The 19,373-nt window shown below is 46.6% G+C and overlaps 2 protein-coding genes across 9 annotated transcripts in view; both read left to right on the forward strand.

The window, feature by feature from the left end:
• Positions 1–2,021, forward strand: part of ATG16L1 (autophagy related 16 like 1) — a 46,736-nt gene extending 44,715 nt beyond the window's left edge. For all 4 annotated transcript variants that reach the window (XM_033425109.2, XM_012531911.3, XM_049711942.1 and 1 more), the window contains one exon: positions 467–2,021. In XM_033425109.2, the coding sequence (XP_033281000.1) occupies positions 467–560 (94 nt within the window). In that variant the 3' untranslated portion in view covers positions 561–2,021. The remainder of the gene's footprint in view (positions 1–466) is intronic.
• Positions 2,022–5,836: 3,815 nt separating this feature from the next.
• SAG (S-antigen visual arrestin) overlaps positions 5,837–19,373 on the forward strand; it is a 37,077-nt gene continuing 23,540 nt past the window's right edge. For 4 of the 5 annotated variants that reach the window (XM_049711946.1, XM_049711943.1, XM_049711944.1 and 1 more), the window contains exons 1-2: positions 5,837–12,565; positions 16,801–16,861. In XM_049711946.1, coding sequence (XP_049567903.1) covers positions 12,491–12,565; positions 16,801–16,861 — 136 coding nt within the window. In that variant the 5' untranslated portion in view covers positions 5,837–12,490. The remainder of the gene's footprint in view (positions 12,566–16,800; positions 16,862–19,373) is intronic. The other variant, XM_033425088.2, reaches the window with a different exon arrangement.

The raw sequence follows: 19,373 nt of genomic DNA on the forward strand, positions 1-19,373 counted from the left end.
GCCCCTTTCCTCAGGAAATCGACTGCTTGTAAACGCCGATTTTCACGTGCTTTTTACTTTCATCCAGGCCCCTTTTCCTCTCGGCTTTGTTGTGTCCCCCAAGCCCAGCTGCTCTTAGAACCCAGGCCCAGGGCCCCCCGGGACCACCCCTCACCGTCCTCGCTGTGGTGGTGCCTCCCCGCTCCTCAGCCAGTTGCCCTGAGGTGCTCGTCAGAGGCTCTGCTTAACTCAGAGCTACTCCCTTAGGGTAGACTTGATAAGGCCTGATTCCTTTCATTCCAAACTACCTCCTAGAATCAAGGCAGGGTTCCTCCAAGTTCTTTCGCTCTCTAAGTGCCTGTCTGTGCGTGGGAACCACACCGGCGAGTAAAGCGGGCGCTGGGACAAGCCTGACGCCCTGATGGCGAGGGAGCCCTGCGCTCGGCCCACGAATGTCTCACCTGTGTTCCGACCTCTCCCTTTGAAGCTCAGCGATCAACGCCGTGGCCTGGTCGCCTGCCGGCTCCCATGTCGTCAGCGTGGACAAAGGAAGCAAAGCTGTGCTGTGGTCAGAGTACTGAGGGCACCTCGTCAGGAGAGAGCGGGTCAGAAGCTGGAGGGGCACGCGGGCCCCACGGCTCTGTCCTGGCAGGTGGCGCCTGGGCTGTGGCTTTGACCTCCAGAGAAGAGCTCGAGCCGTGGGGCGCAGTAGCCTGCCTTTGAGCAGGGCTCCCGAGGGTCGTGGCTGAGGTCCCGTGGCCTGAAAGAGTAACACTGAGAAAAACCTGATGCTGCGGTCGCTCAGCAGAGGTTCAGGTTCTTGCCTTGATTCAAGTGGGAAACACTACTGGCTCTGATCTTGCATACCTCAGCGGGGGGAGCGCAGGCACCTGCTGGCTTCTTCCCTGGGTGGCGGTGCCGCAGACGCCCCCTGCACTGGGTGTTGCTTCTCCCCTGTGCTTTCTCCCGTCCTTCCAAAGTCGGTTCTGGCCTGATGAAGGTCCTGTCACCTTGGGGTCATTTTCCCAGGGAACTTGCTTTAATCATGGATTAACAAACCCAGGTGGGATTACCCCTGCCCTCAGGTAGCCCACGGGGACGGTGGGACTGTGGTGCCCCCTGCTGGTCTGTGTCTTTACTACGAGGCTCTTACTCTGACCTCACCTGATCACAGTTGGAATTTCCTTAGGTCTCCTAAACTGTTCTTAGAAAGCAACTGTTCTTCAAAACTCCTTCCTCCCTCCCCTCCCCCCCCCCAGTTCTACATATCTATCTCTTGGTCAAGAAATAAATCTCAATTTGGTTTAAAAAAAAAAAAATTGGCAGTGGGTAGGAGAAGAAGTGCACAACCCTTTTTCCAGAGAAGCGGGTGAGCTGCAGGAATAAAGACTGTATTCCCGGATCATCTGTAGCTTCTCAGAAGGTGGGCCGCCCCCTTCTTCCCGGCTGTGCTGGGGTTACAGTTGCCGGTGGTGTGGGATTGGAGGCCTCCAGTGTATTACCCTGGAGCCAGTAGTTCAGGGTCGCTGCCCCTTTGCCAAGCCTATGTGCAATACCCCCTCGGTGCTTTAGTGCAGGAAGCCCATTCCAGGAAGCATGGGAATGCCGTCTTTCGATTTCGGGACTTGCGAGTAAGGCCAGGAAGAAACTGGCCTATGCATTTTTTTTTTAAACGTTTATCTTTACCATCTTACTCGTTTATAAAATTCTAGTTCCTTGAGTGACTGAAACACCAATATTTTTATCACTTACTCATTCGCACTTTAATTTTCTTCCTTCCAGACTTGTTCTCTGGACATCTGTGGGAGTGAGGACTAGAGCAGGGCGAGGACGGGCTGCGCGCTCCCTCTGATGGTGTTGGCGGCTCTGTTCTCGCCTTTCCCCTGCCCTCGCCTCCCCTTTTCAGTTTGCTGTTCAGGGAACTCGTGCTGAGGGGAGTTGAAATTCACAGGCCAGGGCATGTCTTTTATTTATTTAATTATGTTGCCCAACAGAACTTGATTGTAAATAAAAAAGAAATCTGTTATGTACTTTTCACACTCCATGCCTCTTGGTAGTTATTTTATTCTTCTTTATCCTTAAGGGCGAAAAGCTGGTTTTTTTCATTTGTTTTCCTGGTATTCATTCATTTGTAAATGATGGTTAATACTGTCCCCGTGCCTTTCCTTATTGTTCATCATTTAAGCCCAAGGTATTACTGTCTGTAAACATCAGCGTTCGGTTTCACGTCATTTGCAAATCTTAACTGGAACCAGAAAAGGGTCTCTTCGGAATTTCTGCAGCTGTGCGGTCTGCTCCACGCTGCAGCAGTACGAGCTTCCTGTCCCTGTGCTGCAGACTTTGTTCACAGGATTGATAGTGAACTGTATGTGTCTCCCAGCCGCCAGGCCTCTTCTTTGCTGAAGGGGCATGAATTTCCTCATTGAAGAGTGATTTATTCGTAGCAGCTTAGATATCTAGCAAGCAGCCGTGTGCCATAACAAATTAGGGTCTCCCTGATGTATCCCACCCCCACCCCCAAGGACCCCTGTCCAGCCCATTACCAGATAGCCCAGCAACTTGAGTCAGGATTCCATCATGATCTGGAGTCTCAGAGGCAGCCAGCAATCTCCAAAAAGCGGAAGGTGGGGATCCTGTTGCAGTCACCTTCAAGGAGGTAAGTCTCATTCTTCAAAAAGGCTGAAAGTAGACATTGTCATAGCCTCTGATTATCCTGGGGTTTTTTTTTTTTTTTGACCTTGGAGGGAAGCAGGACTGCTCTCTGCTCTTAACAAAGATGTTTCAGTTTGAGATCCATCCATACTGTAAAGCTCTCTTCAGGTCACCTGACTGCCAAGGCTGGGTTACAGGTGTGGCTTCCATTGGAACCACATGTGGAACATGGCTTCCATTGGAACCACATGTGGAACATGCTTCCAGCCAGCTCATGGTCTTCATGCTCTTTTTCTTGGATCATCTGGGACCCTCCTCCAGTGCTGCTGGTTTCATTGGTCAGGGTGGGAGGTGGGCATGGGGGTTTTTAATTTCCCAGATGAATCCCGACTGGTTAGAGCTAGCGTGCTCCCCTGCAAGTGTTGTGGGCTTTGATCCAGACGTTAGCATATCTCAGGCTGAGAATTAAAGACTTTTAAAATTTATATTTCCTAGGTTGTTTCCCCAAATAGTGTGATATATCACGTTCTGTGCCTTATTCTTGTAGCACATACTGTGCACACATTCACTTTTACCTTTATCTTGTGAAGCCCCGATGCACCTTTCATATCACAGCACACAGGATATTTTGTGGGGACACTGGAGCAAGTGGATGAAGCTGCTCTCAGCTGGGAGGGGCCAGCCCAGGCCCCAGGGGCGTGTTTGTTGGGAAATTCCAGGGTTTGGAGTATACCAAGGTGTTCACATCTATAGCACAACCGTGATCAGTCGTGATCTTGGGGAACCTGACAACTTGAAATGTAGACCTGAAGCTCGCCGCCTGGGTGCAGCACCGGGAGAGAAGGGTGGCAGTGATGAAACCTCGTGCAGGACTGCTTGCCAGGCTGCAGAAGCCACGAATGTTTGTTTTTATGAGATGTCTTGGATAGTAATAAGGAAGCTATGGCGCTCAAATTCTGTCAGATCTGAAGTGTGTCCCATTTCACAAATGGGGGGAAGTTTCCCAGCGAAGCAAGAGGCTGTTCCGGAGTCCTGGCCCCCAGGTGGGCATTGGTGCCCCATCCAGCCCTCCACGTGAGCCAGCGGGAAGTGCCTCTTCGGGGGCGAGGACGAGCTGCCCGTGTTTGTCTTTATTCCGCTGCGTCTTTTCTCTTGTGTCTTACTGTAAAGCTCATTCTCACTAGAAATCCCAAATTTTCAAGCCAATAAACTTTGGGAATCTTGAATAAAGTGAAATATATCTGTATTTGCATAGATTGTGTAGAAACACGTAGGATATGTGGTACGTGCCAGTGAAAGATTGGACTCTGATCCAGAAAGTGATTCTTGCCTCCCTCACCTCGGCAGAATCGGATTCTCTCACCTCAGGGAGCCCTGGTTTCCATCTGTGCTGCTGAACTCTTCCCTGTGTTCACTCCAGATGCTTCTCGCATCCTGTCTGTGCTCTGGCCATGGTGGGCTCTTCAGAGGCTCCTGCTCTTACTCATCTTGCTGGGGGCCGAGCTGCCCTTTTCCAACCCTGAGTGGCAGGCATGATGGGAACATCCACGTCTCTGGGGGTCCAGAACCTGAGGAGAAGGAAACACCAGTGTAGCAAGGTGTACCTACCTGCCACTCAGTAGTACTCATTGCCAGAGTACTTTACAGCAAGGTTCAAGCATGTCATTTTCCCCATGAATCAGCATGCATCCCAACCTAATAAGGACACCATGCCGTAATTACACCTCACTGAATTAAGTGACCCTGTTATCCACTATCCAGTCTATATTCAAATTTTCCTGACTGTTCCAATGTTTTTTATGATTGCCTTGTTTATGATTACAACCTCTTAGAACCAGGTGGTTCTAAGTAGTCGTAAGCCAGAAGTCTTGGGATCAGCCATATCCTTGACACCTTGACATTCACGTAGTGCTTGGCACACAGTGGGCACTCAGTAAAGTTTTTATTTAGTAGAACTGAATCAGCAAAGAAACAAGTGAATCAGGATCCAGTGAGCTTTTTGCTGCATAACAAACTGCATTAACATGGAATGGTTTAAAACAAGTAGTATTTCTCCTGATTCTGTGAGCGGGCGTAGCCGGCTGGATTGGGGGCAACTGGTAGAGGGCGGCCTCACTCGTATCTGACTGTTAATATGACATCAGCAAGGGGAACAAGGATGATGCGGCAAGAAGTCAAGCGTCTGTGGGACCGCTTGTCGCTCTGCCTGGTCACCTCCGTTACACCCCGTTGGCTAGAGCAGGTGGCACGCGCAGCCCTGCCTCTGAGTGGGACTGCGGAGCAGAGTGGGGACAAGGAAGAGACTCGCCTTGGCGGTTCTGGCAACTGATGTGCCACACTGGATTTGGTTGACTTTCCTCATGTAAGCTCTGTGTCCCACTTGGGAATGTAGCCCTGGAGATTGCTATGTGCCAGGCTCTGGGGATTTGGTCCAACCCTAGGACCTGGAGAAGAGAGCAGGGGAATTCAGGCTTTGGGCTTCATTTTTCCAGAGAAATGGACTTCAGAGACAATGGGAAGGTATGGTTGTGAGCCAGGCCCATAGGAAGACAAGCTGTACGCGGTCTAGTTTCTAGATAGAAAGCCATACATTCCATTGCTCCCCGGAGTACGTACCCAGGTGCTTCTAAGAGGTCGTAAGCCAGAAGTCTCAAGATCAATCATATCCTTGGTATCTTGACATTCACGTAGTACTTGGCACAAGTCTTTATTTAGTAGAATTGAATCAGCAAAAACAAAGTGAGTCGTAACCAGCTAAAAGGAAGAGTAAGAGGGAGAGTAGTTTAAAAAAATAAGAATAAACCACTTAGCAGGGGTAAATATTGTTTCATAGGAGTGTTGTGTATATATGTGTGTATGTACTGGCTCGCGATGTAAAAAATGTATTTCTTTTTCTACTATTTTTAAATGTACTGAGTTGAAATTCAGCTAACATAAAACTAGTCATTTTAAACTGAACAACGGCATTTAGCACATTCACAGTGTTGTACGAGCACCACCTCTACCTAGTTCCAACAAAAAAGCGTATTTCTTAAACTGGATTAGTGTCCATTTTTTTTCCCAAACTTTGGATCGATAGCAGTTGATCTGTCTGTAGAAAAGCGCGGGCCCTCGTCCTGCTCAGCTTGGGCTGCCATAATGAAATACCGTAGCCTGCATGGGTAGATATCATAGACCTTGCATTTGTTCATGCGTTTTGTTTTGTTTTGTTTTGTTTTGTTTTCTGTACGTGGGCCTCTCACTGTTGTGGCCTCTCCCGTTGCCGAGCACAGGCTCCGGACGCGCAGGCTCAGCGGCCATGGCTCATGGGCCCAGCCGCTCCGCGGCATGTGGGATCTTCCCGGACCGGGGCACGAACCCGTGTCCCCTGCGTCGGCAGGCGGACTCTCAGCCACTGCGCCACCAGGGAAGCCCTGTTCATGCTATTATTACTTCTTTAATAAACATCATTGAAATTTTTAAAAAAGAACAAAAAAACCGTAGCCTGAGTGGCTTAAACAACAGAAGTGTCTCACACTTCCAGAGCCTGGAGTCCGAGCGGCAGGCACTGGCGGGGTAGACTTCAATTCATCCTGAGGCCTCACTGCCACTAAGCTGTGTGCTCATGAGACTTGTTTGTGCACAAGGAGAATGGAGAGCCTGTCAGATCGGAACCACACTGATGACCTCATTCAAAGGTCCCACCTCTAAATACCATCACACTGGGCGGTAAACGGGCTTCAACACGTGAATCTGAGGGGACACATTGTGTGTAACAAACTTCTCCAGAAGGCTCTGCCTAATTTTGCTCAACTTCAGGTGTAAGCAGCTCAGTTTGTGGTCAACTCCAAGTTCATTACCATCGAAACCCCCTCTAGCGTCGGGGCCCATGTGGCAGGACCAGAGGGTGAAGCAGCTCTCACCTCAGAGAGGACGAAGGAACATCCATCAGGATCCTTTTCAAGACCTTGTCTGCACATTTGATGCATTTCCCTGACCCTGCAAGCCAGGGCAGCTCGTGGGCTCCCCTTCTACAGATGGAGAAAAGCAAATAGCAGTGAGGCCAAGCTAGTTTCTCAAGATTGCAGTGGATTCGTCAGTGAGCGACGGAGCCCAGGACTCCAGTCTGGGGCCGTTTGTACAACTTGCTCCTCCTGCACAGAAACCTGGAGCATTAAGTACTGATGTCAGTGTGATGCTTCAAGATGGACATTTGAAATCTGTCTGGGTGTGAGAGGGTTTCAGTGCCCATGAGGCTTGAGCACCTGTGTTCTAATCATGAAAGACTGACGTGTGGAAGAGATTGGATTAACTTGGAGCAACGCAGAGAAGTAGAAGGGAGGCTGATTTCCATCCTACAAAAAATTTTCTCACACTTCATGCTATTTCAAAGAAAAGTGGTAGTGATTTCCCTGTCCCTGGAAGCATTCAACAACTTCTGTGGCTATTGTAGAGGAGATCAAAGCAAGGGATGGAGTGTAGACTAAATGTTTTTCAAGGGTCTCTGCCTGTTGGGTTGCATTTATGATTTCAGACATTAGCCAGCCCAGCCCATAACAACAGCCCTCTGTTCTTAAGGCCAATTGACTAAGAGGTACATGTTGAAATGAGGGTGGCTTTTAAAAGCTCTGATTCCCTGGCACTCTGCATAAATACAGTAACCTCAAACTTGTCAAGTGCTCTCTGCTTCAGTAAAACTAAGGCAAGGTTTTCATTTTGTAGTTGACGGTTAGCAGACTGAACCAGTTTTCCTCATGCGTGTGCCCTAATAAGCCCCTAAGATGATAACCTAGCCCCAAAACCCCTAAGCTTCTTAGCTGCATATCCCGACCCCCCACCCCCTCGAGCTGGTGCTGCGTTTGATGTTGGGAAATGAAACACAGGACTCACAGCTGCTTCTCACTGGATGCTGACTCCAGAGAAACAAGCATTGTATAGCCAGTGAGTGGTTCTTAGACTTTGAGCATTAATAGACCAGTAGATTTCTAAAAGAATTGTAGAAAGAGGTGGATAACTTTTTATTTTGGCCAAGTAAGGGTTTTTTTTTTTTCTAAATTGCCATCTACACTCATCTCTATAAAAGGAAGGACACTTTGTCCTTATGCTTAGCGGCTGCATTCTGACGTTTATTGATTGTCATGATGTCTGCAATTTACTTTCAAATGGTTCAAAAGGAAAAAAGCAATAGACATAGATGAGCACATGCAGCGAAATGTTCATTGTCGAATCTCCATGTTGACTATGTAGGTGTTTATTATACTATTCCAGCTTTTCTCTGTATGCCTAAATTCATAATCAGTTGTAGGAAATGCAAAACTAGTGGCAGAAGGCAAATCATTGATTACCTGGGACCAGGAGTTGACTGAAATGGGTGCTAGGGAACTTTGAGGGGTGATGGAAATGTGTCTTGATCATATTGGTGGTTAAAATCATCAAACCACGCACTTAAAAATGGGTAGATTTGGTTGGATGTGAAGTATATCTCAATAAAGATTGGGAGGAAGAAGAAGAACATTTTAATATTTAAAAGTTTAAAACTTCAAATAAAAAAATAGAAAAATTTAGAACTTCATAACCTTAGAACAAAGAACAGTCCTTTATACTGAATAATTTGGTTCTATGAAAAAACTGACAACAGTGTCCTTATTTTTCTCATTTCTCCACCAAGCAGAGAAAAATGCATTACAGACCAGGGGCTGGGAATGACTACCAGAGACTACCGTTTCCAAAAAGAGTGAGGTCTGGCATGCAGTCCACCCCAGATTTTCCTACCTGCCCAGCATTGGCAGGTCAGTGACTGAGACCTGCACCCTTGGGGGCCTGGAGCTAACACAGCTGCAGGAGAACGGGGGTCCCAGGAGCACCCACAGCTCAGGGCAGCCCTTCTGATGGGGACACTGGATGAAGGGCCCCAGTCATTTTTCTTCCTTTTTTTTTTTTAAGGGACAAGAAAAGATTTCTTCAAAACAAAACCTAACATTCCCTTCACACAGACCACCAGTGTCAGCTCTTTGGTGTCTGTCCTCGTAGATTATGCATATAATGTGTACGATAACACACGTGTGCATGTATATCCATACATAGACTTGTGTGTTTGCAAAATGTGATCATACTGTACATACCATCCTATGACCTTCATTCAGTCACAGTCTCTACCTTCCTAGTCCAGTAATTTCCATCCTACGTGTCAGAGCTCATATGACATATTACTGATACATTATTAGAGCATATTCAGATTTTCCCAACATGCCCGAAATGTACTGTACATCCTGTTTGTCCATTTGGGACCACACGGTACATCTGGATGTTGAGTCCCTTAAATGTCTTAATCTAATGCATCTCTTTTCTATGACATTTACTTATGAAAGAGATCAGCCACTTTCTACATTCATCTGGTAGCTCTCTTGTGGTCTCATTTAACTATTCCTTGTATTTCCTAAAAACGAGAAGTGATGTCTAAAGTCTTGATGGATTCCAGCTGCTGCAAGGTGACACATCACATTGGTTGACACCATTTGTGATGCAAAGATTGACATTAGACTGTGGCTGATCCCCTGTTGTATAGTTTGGCTTGCACCTTGTGAAGAGTCATAATCCATATGGCATCACTTTGGTGTCACAGGAATAGCCATTTCCCCTTCAACACTTCACCTCATGATTTTCACACCAATAAAGAATCCTTGTCTGAGTCAATAATGTCATCAGTATTTTAAAACGTAAGTTTTACTATTATTCAGCTATGGCGAGGTCAACAGATCTGGAGACAATTGCCGTTGAAAAGATAGTTTGTTACAGTTACCAAAAAGAGGGGGCAGGCCATGCGGGGAAGCACCTGGGCCAGTCAGGAGGTAGAAGGATCAAGGAGAAAACATGGGCAAGAGTTCGTTTGTGGTTTCTGTGGGAAAGAACTGGTGAGATAGGGTAAGCAGACTTAAGATTGGCTATTTACTTCAGCAGGCCCTGGAGTGCAGGGGCTGTCTCCAGTTGTCTGATACCTGGCCCCAGGGTGATTAGGGCAGGGCAGTAGTGGCTCAGAGTGTCAGAGCCCAGCAAAGGAGGAAAGGAGGCCTTTGGGGTGTATGGGCTCTGAGTTGGTTGGTTTGCATATGAAAAGCAGTCATTTATTCTCTCTAGGAAAGAGCTAGCCCTGGGATGGCAGTCTCTCCAGGGTCAGCAAAGCCTCAGATGTCAAAGCATCAGAATTACAGAAAACAAAAAGGCATGATTAATACCATCAGAGTTCGTCAAATGATGTTTTTCCAATTCTATCATTCCCTTTGCATTTATTAGCTGGCATTCCTACGTTAAAAATTTTTAAAGTTTTCTCCCTTAGAAATTAAAATTTTTCCCAACTTTAGCTATTGCCAGCCATTATACTGTTGCAATCCAGTGACTCATTGATTTGCTCCAAAGTCCACTGAGGCCCTATTCTAGATCCTGGAGATGGGATAGGAACAAAACAGTCATAAATCTCTACAGTCCTGGAACTTATGTTGGGGTGGGGGGACAGACAATTAACAAGATAAATTATCTTGTATGTCAGATGCTGGTAAGTGCTACAGAGAAAGGTAATGCAGAGGAGGAGGACAGAAGTGTTGGGTGAGATGGTACACAATAGGATATAGATAGATAGGGTGACACTGAAGTAAAGACCCAAAGGAATTAGGGGAGTGAGCCAAGTGACTATCTGTGGGAAAAGTGTTCCAGAAGAGGAAACGGTAAATGCAAAGGCCCTGAGGCAGGTTTGAAGAAAAGCAGAGGCCAGTGGACTGGAGCAAAGTGGGCGAGGTGGGAAGAAGGGGGCCCAGATCACGCAGGGCCTTGCAGACATTATCCAGACGTAGGTGGGAAGCCCCTGGAGTGTTTCGATAGATGCTAACAACCCAAACGTCACTTTCTGCTTAGACTGGCTTCACTCCCAGACACCAGCTCAAGTCCAGTACACATATGTGTTAGTGGCCACACCATCCCATGCATTCATTCGCTGAGTATTCTGTTCTGGGCACTGGAATACAAAAATAAGGGAAACAAAATGGCATGGGTCCCTGACGTCCTGAAGCCTGGAGTCAAGTATGGGAAGAGAGACCATAAAATCATCTCCTGTACAAGCATCGAATGCAATAGTGCCTCCAACCTAGTCGGAGAGGTTGGGGAAGGCTCTCCTGAGGAAGTGACTCTTGAGCTGGAATCTGAAGGATGAAAAGAGTCAAGGAGGAAAGGAGAAGAGGATGGTTCCAGGCAAAAGCAAACAGCGGGAGGCAGTACAGGGAGATGGGGAACAGCGGGCGGAGGCTCAAGCGTGTGGCTTTAAAGTTGTATGCCTGTAGCTGAGAGCAAGGCGAGATGCTGAGAGCAAGGCGAGATGCTGAGCGGGAGGGTGACTGCTCAGGGCTCGGAAGCCCCCTCTGCAGCATGGAGAAGGATGTAGTCAGATCAGGAAAACAAAGGGGCTGGTATGGACTCAAGAGGGAGCGCTGGGGATGGGAGACTAAGATTCTGGAGACACTGGGGGCAAATTGACAGGACTCGTGATGTAATCAATAGCACATGGGGTAGAGGAGAGGGACATGACTTGTTTGGCTTGCATAACACCAGGATTTATCTTGAGGTTGACATTTCTCCTTGACCTTTTTGTTTATATCCCCACCCCCAAGGTTGCGTTAGCTGCCTGCTGAGTTTAATCAATTTGGTTGAGCTCTTGAAAATCCCTTCTCCTGGTGAAACCAGGAGTGAAGGGATAATCAGTCTATTTCCAGAACCCAAAGTGGATTAAGATAAAATAGCTTTCATTTAGCTGTCATCCCTCCCCCAAACCTTCCCCACTCAAGCTTGACAGCTCCTGCACTGGGAGCCCCTCTGGGCCCTTGTCTAATGCTTTGAACTGCTGAAACTACCATTTCTCCCGTCTCAGCACTAATCCAGTTGCCACTCTACTCCTTAAATGGGATTTGGCTTCTAGACATTAAGACCTGGGTGTGGGCACCCTCTCCAGATTCCCTACAAATTCCCCACACAGTCAGCCAGGGCCCAAGTGGGGTCATCTGTTTAGACAGAGCAAGGGCTGGCTGCCTGCTCACCCCGGAGGACACAGAGACCCTCTCCTCACCTCCTGGGACCGTCCCAGCTGGTTGCCCAAGGTATGTGGTCACCCTCGAACAAGCTTTCTCAGAAACTCAGGGCAGGGCGCAGGGAAGAGCCAGCGCCAGGAAGACTGACATTTTCGTGTAGTCAGTCTGTCCCAGTTTCACCTTTTCTGTGTAGTTTTCATGGACGTTGCTTGTTAAGGAGCGCACTGAATTCCAGACAGCTCAGATGGCCTCTTTGTTGTGGGTAAAGCTGGGGAGTGGTGAGAGATGGCAGGAAAGGGAAAGCACTGCTTTGTGTGAATTGCTGAGCAAAACTTTTGGGGATTTAACGTATTTTTAAAATGATATTCGTGAAGTGGTTATGCTGTGGTTTGCAGGGACTTTTTCTATTTTAATTGCCGTAATATATCGTCAAGATAGAATTTTAAATTCCGTCTGGCTTAATGTGACGATACCAAGGCTTAGTCTCAAAGTAAAACCTTCTCATTGGAATCTATCTGGACGTCCTGGTGAGCTTTGCTAAGAAATGTCTGAGGCTTATCAGGAAAAATAAAACACCTTTAAACAAAAAAAACACACTCTAGTAAAATACAAACTAGACGAAGGCCTTATTTAGTCAAATGTGGGTATTGAGGCAGGTAGAAGGAAATGTCTGATGGATGTACAGCATCTCATGTATGGGTTTTATTCACAGAATGTTCCTGACTTTATATTTAAGATGATTTTACCTTTTCCTAGCCCTCTAAAACCTGACACAACACCCCAAAGGGAAGAAACTGCCAGGGACAGGTAACATGGAGGCCAACGCGCAGGACAGTAAGTCTACACCAAACCACGTCATCTTCAAGAAGATCTCCCGGGACAAATCGGTAAGTAGTACAGAGGTGAGGGGCTTAGTAGTAATCTTTTTTTTTTTAAAAGGAACTTTTTCGAATAGACATAATCAACATCAAAATCTTATGAGGTGAATGGAAGCTCTATGTCTATTTTCCATCTCTGTCTGAGATGGATGATAAATGAGATATAAATGAATGAGTAAATTGCAGAAATATAAATTCTCTTTGATCTCAACAAGACTTTAGTCCCAAGACCCTTAATTTTCTCCTAATCTCTCAGTCCCCAACCCCTCGACCCCAGTTTTACCTCTTTTCCTAGCCTTGAACCCATGACTTAACCATTTCAAACATTGGTCGGTCAGTATCTATAACTTCCTTGACCCTTTTTCTATCATCTCACCTAACTGCCTGGTGAAAGCCCTGATGCTGGATCAATGGATCAATGCAACTCTCTACCTTCTGTCACCCACCCCAGCTGCCATGCTCTCAAACCTTGCTGGGCCTCCAGGGCCAGTGGATAAGGGAGCATCTCTCGCTGTTCCCTTTCTGCCCCTCTGCACTGTGGCTGCATGGCCACCCAATATCCTGGCACTCGCATATTCGGCAGGGATGATGCCATTGCTGGCTCCATCGGGGGCACGTTAGATAGTCTAGATGTGCCTGTGAACTTCCTAGCCTGGGACACCCTATGGAGAGCCCACCCCACAGCCTCCGAAGATGGGATCTCCTCGCTCCACTCTGTGGATTCTTAGGGGCTCATAATCTAGTTCAGCACCATCCAAAGCAAGCCACATATCTAATTTAAAACTTTCTAGTAGCCATGTTAAAAAAGTAAGAAGAAACGGGGAATTCATTTTAATACTATATTTTATTTAACCCAATATATCCAAAAAACTATCATTTCAACATGTAAATGATATAAAAATTATTAACAACGTATTTTACCTTCGTTTTCTAAGTTGTTCAAACCTGATGTGTGTTCTACATTTATAGCACATCAGCTTGGAGTGGCCATATTCAAGTGCGGGTGGCCACCTGGAGCTAGTAGCTGTTGTATTGGACAATGTGATTCTAGGTCATTCTTCCAGTTGACTTCTGAAGCCTATACATACTGCGCCCGAAAGGAACTCTCCGATGCTTTTGTGCCTCACGAGAGAATCGGGCTTTGCACGGACACTCCCTACCTCTCCTCTCCCTCGCTGAGGATCTCCATCATTTTCATCAAGTCCTCTGATTCTTTGGGGAGACAAGTTGGGTACCCCTCAAACTTTCATCCTCCCGACTCTCTTCCAACTTGTGTCTTTCCAGTGCACTTTATCTTGTCTTCTGGCAAAAGAAGAAAGAAAACACTCCTGCTGGGCCATATCATTTTCTCACTTTTTTCTTCCTCACATCCAGATAGACATCTTTGACCTGGGAAATTTAGAACTTTTGTATATAGGAGGAAAACATAATTCATCAGTTAACGTGTCACGTATTAGGATCATTTCAGTGGCAGGTTTTGCCTGGCTGCAGGTGTGGGTGCCAGGGCCCTGGCTGTGTTTCTCTGTGAGTCTTTCCACTCGTCCGTCTTTGGTGATCTTCATCCTCTGGCTGGTGGCAAGACGGCTGCCCCAGCTTCAGGTGCCTTACCCTGACTTTCTTCTAGAAGAAGGAAAAGGCTGTTGCTTCCTGGGGTCTCTTAAGGGTGAGGTTATATTTCTCCAGCAGACTTCTCTCATATCTCATTGGTCAAAACTGGGTCACATGCCCACCTTAAAGCCATCCCGAGCCAAAAGAATTGGATCTGGCCAATCAAGAATCATCCTCGGGCTTCCCTGGTGGCGCAGTGGTTGAGAGTCCGCCTGCCGATGCAGGGGACGCAGGTTCGCGCCCCGGTCCGGGAGGATCCCACGTGCCGCGGAGGGGCTGGGCCCGTGAGCCGTGGCCGCTGAGCCTGCGCGTCCGGAGCCTGTGCTCCGCAACGGGAGAGGCCACAACAGTGAGAGGCCCGCGTACCGCAAAAAAAAAAAAAAAAAAAAAGAATCCTCCTCTGTGATGGATGTTAACTAAATTTATTGTGGTTATTGCTTTGCAATTTATACATACATCGTTATGTTGTACACCTTAAACTTATACAATATGTCAATTATATCTCAATAAAACTGGGGAAAAAAAGGAAAAAGAATCATCCTCTGGAGTGGTCTCCTCTTACTATACAACCACATGGGACCCTGGACACAATTGGTGACTTTTCTTCTTTTTTTCTTTTGGCCTCACCCTGTGGCTTGTGGGATCTCACTTCTCCGCCCGATCAGGGATTGAACCCAGGCCGCGGAAGTGAAAGCCCGGAATCCTAACCACTAGACCACCAGGGGACTCCCTACAGTTGATGACTTTTATCCAGGAAGATGGGGCACGTGGCTATGGGGTTTGCAAGCAGCAGGTGGGCTGCAGCCTCACATCATCCAGCCCCACTTCTCTACCTGCTCCTGTCTCTTCTCTCCTCTTCCAATTGCAGCAGAAGAGGTGCTGTTTCTTCCATGGAGGTTCATGCTGCTTACAGCCTGGGTCATGGTCCACCACCTTCTTAGGGTCCTCCACCATCAGCCTCCCTCTGGGGCTATGTGCAGCCTCTCCCTCTCTACCAGTACTTGGCCTGAGCATGACAACAAGTACCCACCTCATGCATCTTAAAAACAGCAACAACAGCAACAAGAGCAACAGACTCCCTCTTGACCCCGTCCCCTTTCTAGCTCTCCTTCCTTCACAGCCAAAGCTTGAAAAAGAAGACATGTGCTCTCCAGCCACCTTCTCCCTTCCGTTCACTCTCAGTGCTCCCTCCTCCAGACCACTATCAGCTTTCCCTTTTGCTGCCAATGCAACCAAAGTCTCAGTGTTCTCTATAAAATGGGCGTAATCCCTAGCTCAAAGAGTAGTTGTGAGGATTAAGTGAAATAATGTAGTCAGTGTACTTAGCTTGGCGCCTGGTACATGACCATCACTACATGCCGTTTAATTGCAGGCCTTTCATCCTGCTTCAAATGCTTCCATGTCCTCCTAGATTCTTTAGGGTCCGGTCCTATAAGACCCTTTCTGGCATCAGCTTGCATGCCCATTTGGAGGCCATTCACCCACAGATGAAACCATTGGCAGTTCCAGAAGCATCCTCTTGGCTCTGGGCTTTGTACACACTGAATTGTTTTGCCCAGAAAGCATCCTTTCACCATCTAACTCCCCGCCCCCATCCCGATCACCTGTCTATGCTGTCCTTCAGGTGCTTCAACATCAATAACGCAAATAACCTGGAAGCCGTAGAGATTCACTCCAGGATACGGCCATGAGGGGGCAGATACAGGAGATGATACAATGCCAACAAAAACTATTTTGAGTGTTCTTGGAAATAAAAATATGAGTTTCAGAGGCTTAGGGAAGAAGGAGGCTAGCCAGGGTCCATGCACTCACTCATTGGTGTACTTAGCAAGTGTTGATTTAATTCCTGTATGTACCAGATACTATACTAGATACTGTGATGGCTGAAAGATGAATAAGAGAATTCTTACCATCACGGCAGTCACAGTGCTGTGGGTTAAAGTGGTGAGTGGTGGTGAACCCAACCCATGCTCTCCCACAAAGGGGGTTGGTAAAGAGACCTTTGCTGCCAGGGGCATTGAAACAGATAGGACAAGGACTGAGACATGGTCATCTCTTCCCATCCAGGACCCCTTCCCCCATTCTTCAGGGCATGGGTTCAGGTTTATCTGTACAGATGCTCACCTGAGAGGATTTCCGGGACTCCAGAACATCTGCCTCTTAATCAGAAATTCTTCTAACAAGGAGGAGAAACCTTTCATTCACAGCTAGAAATAAAAGGCTTAACATGCAAATAGCCGACAGGCGCCTCATATGTATAGGCGTAACTTTCCACTAAAGTATCATCAATGAATTCAACAAGTTTACCTGGTTGATATCAGACCTGGGCTTGATGGGAAAAGGTGGGGAGAACAGGGAGCTATCCAAGGGGTGGGAAGAATTCCTTGGAGCACTTTATGAGGTTGAGGAAAGATCACAGCTTGCCTGCAATCCACTATGTCTGCCTACAGCCAAGCAGGGAGAGAGGAGGTTGTGGACAAGCTGCAGAGCCAGGCCACTCCTCTTCTCAGGACTGGTCAAAATGTTTCGGCTGTTCCTAATTTTTATTTATTTATTTTTATTGGTTGCTACTGATTTTTAACATGAAACCTTAGTGTTCTTTGGCCATTTAGAATCCATACCTGTTCTCCCCACAGGTGACCATCTACTTGGGGAAGAGAGACTATATAGACCATGTTGACCAAGTAGAGCCTGTGGGTAAGTTGGGTTTGGGGTGAGTTTTTTTTTTTTAATTAATTAATTTATTTATTGGTCGTGCCGCGTGGCACGCGGGATCTTAGTTCCCCGGCCAGGGATCGAACCCATGGCCCCTGCAGTGGATGCGCAGAGTCTTAACCACTGGACCGCCGTGGAAGTCTCCTGGGGTGAGATTTTAATGCTGGTTTTCCTTTAAGTCATCAGACAACCACTAGTTTTGTGTTATTTAAATTGACTTCATTAATAATCTAATCAAAGAAATGCAAATTAAAACATCATCAAGGTGCCACTGGCTGATTGGAGACAAATTTAAATGAGACAAAGGACTCATTTCTAGATAAAGAACATTCAAAACTCACCAGTTAAAAAAAAATCCAATTAGAAAATAGACAAACAACATGAAAAGGCATTTCATTAAAGAAAATATATAGGTGGCAAATGAGCACATAGAAGAATGTTCAACAACAACAAAAAAAAAAAAAAAAGAAAGAAAAATGTTCAGGACTTCCCTGGTGGCACAGTGGTTAAGAATCCGCCTGCCAATGCAGGGGACACGGGTTCAAGCCCTGGTCCGGGAAGATCCCACATGCCACAGAGCAACAAAGCCCGTGCACCACAAATACTGAGCCTGCGCTCTAGGGCCCACGAACCACAACTACTGAAGCCTGCACACCTAGAGCCCATGTTCCATAGCAAGAGAAGACACAGCGATGAGAAGCCCGTGCACTACAATGAAGAGTAGCCCCCGCTCACCGCAACTAGAGAAAGCCCGCGTGCAGCAACGAAGACCCAGCGCAGCCAAAGAAAAAAAAAAAGACCTGATTTCATTTCTGAAAAAAAAAAAGAAAAGAAAAATGTTCAACAACATTAGTCGTTAGGGAAATGCAAATTAAAACCACAATGAAATATCATTATATGCCTGTCAGAATGGCTAAAATTAAAAATAGTGACCATACCAAACGCTGGCAAGGATATAGAGAAACTGCATCACTCGTGCCTTGCTGGTGGGAATGGGAATGTAAAGTGGAGCAGCCACTCTGGAAAACAGTTTGGCATCTTCTTTAAAAGCTAAACATCCACTTCTCATGTGACCCAGCAGTTGCATTCCTGGACATTTATCCCAGAGAAATGAAAACTTACGTCCACACAAAACTTGTACATGACTGTTCACAGCAGCTTTGTTTGTAACAGCTCCAAACTGGAAAGAACCTAAATGTCTCCAGTAGGTGAATAAGATTAAACAAGCTGGGGCACATCCATGCCTTGGAACACTACTCAGCAGTGAAAAAGATTGAACTACCAATCCATGCAACAGCTTGTGGGTCTCAAGGACACTGTAATGAGTGGAGAAAGCCAATCTCAAGAGGCCATGTACTGTATGATTCCATTCATATAACATCTTAGACATGACAATGTTATAGAAAAGGAAAACTGAACAGTGGTTGCTGAGGGCTAAGGATGGTGAAGAGAGGCAGCTGGGCGTGATTACAAAGGGATAGCCCAAGAGGGAGATCTTTATGGTGAGGGAACAGTTCTGTATCCAGATCGCAGTGGTGGTTACACAAATCTCCATTTGATAATATGACTTAGAACCATACACACATTGTACCCATGTCAACCTCCTGGTTTTGAGATTGTACTGTCATTATCTAAGATGTAACCATTGGAAGAAACTGGATAAAGGATACCTGGGGACCTCTCTGTACTATCTTTGTAAATTCCTGTGAATCTATAATTACTTCAACTCAAATTGTTCTTTTTTTAAAAAAAGAGTATAAAAGACTAGCATTTTTAGGCACTAGGATGAGAATGTCCTTTGGCAAAACACTTTCTAGAAGGTCATTTGGCAGTATGTTAGCAAAAGCCAAATTCAATTCTGCCGTGGATAGAGATTTATCTATAAGCGTGTTCATTGCAATATTAATTATAATGGGGAAAATCAGAAACATCCTAAATGCCCTAACAACAGGGGGTTGATTAAATAATTTATGGTGCCCCTGGTCAATGGAGCAAATGTGTGGCCATTAAAATGATTCGTACATGGGACTTCCCTGGTGGCGCAGTGGTTAAGAATCCGCCTGCCAATGCAGGGGACACAGGTTCGATCCCTGGTTCGGGAAGATCCCACATGCCGCAGAGCGACTAAGCCCGTGTGCCACAAACACTGAGCCTGCGCTCTAGAGCCCATGAGCCACAACTACTGAGCCCACGTGCTGCAACTACTGAAGCCCACGCGCCTAGAGCCCGTGCTCCGCAACAAGAGAAGCCACAGCAATAAGAAGCCCGTGCACCGCAACGAAGTAGAGCCCCCGCTTGCCGCAACTAGAGAAAGCCCGTGCACAGCAATGAAGACCCAACGCAGCCAAAAATCAATCAATAAATAAAATTTTAAAAAAAGATTAGTACATATTATATGTGTGTGTGTATGTATGACTAGTATGAATATGTGTTTGCAATATATAGTTGAATGAGGAAAGCAGTTAACAACATATATAAAAAAAACATTCATATA

The sequence above is a fragment of the Orcinus orca genome, chromosome 7, assembly GCF_937001465.1.
Source record: "Orcinus orca chromosome 7, mOrcOrc1.1, whole genome shotgun sequence".
Lineage (NCBI taxonomy): Eukaryota > Metazoa > Chordata > Mammalia > Artiodactyla > Delphinidae > Orcinus > Orcinus orca.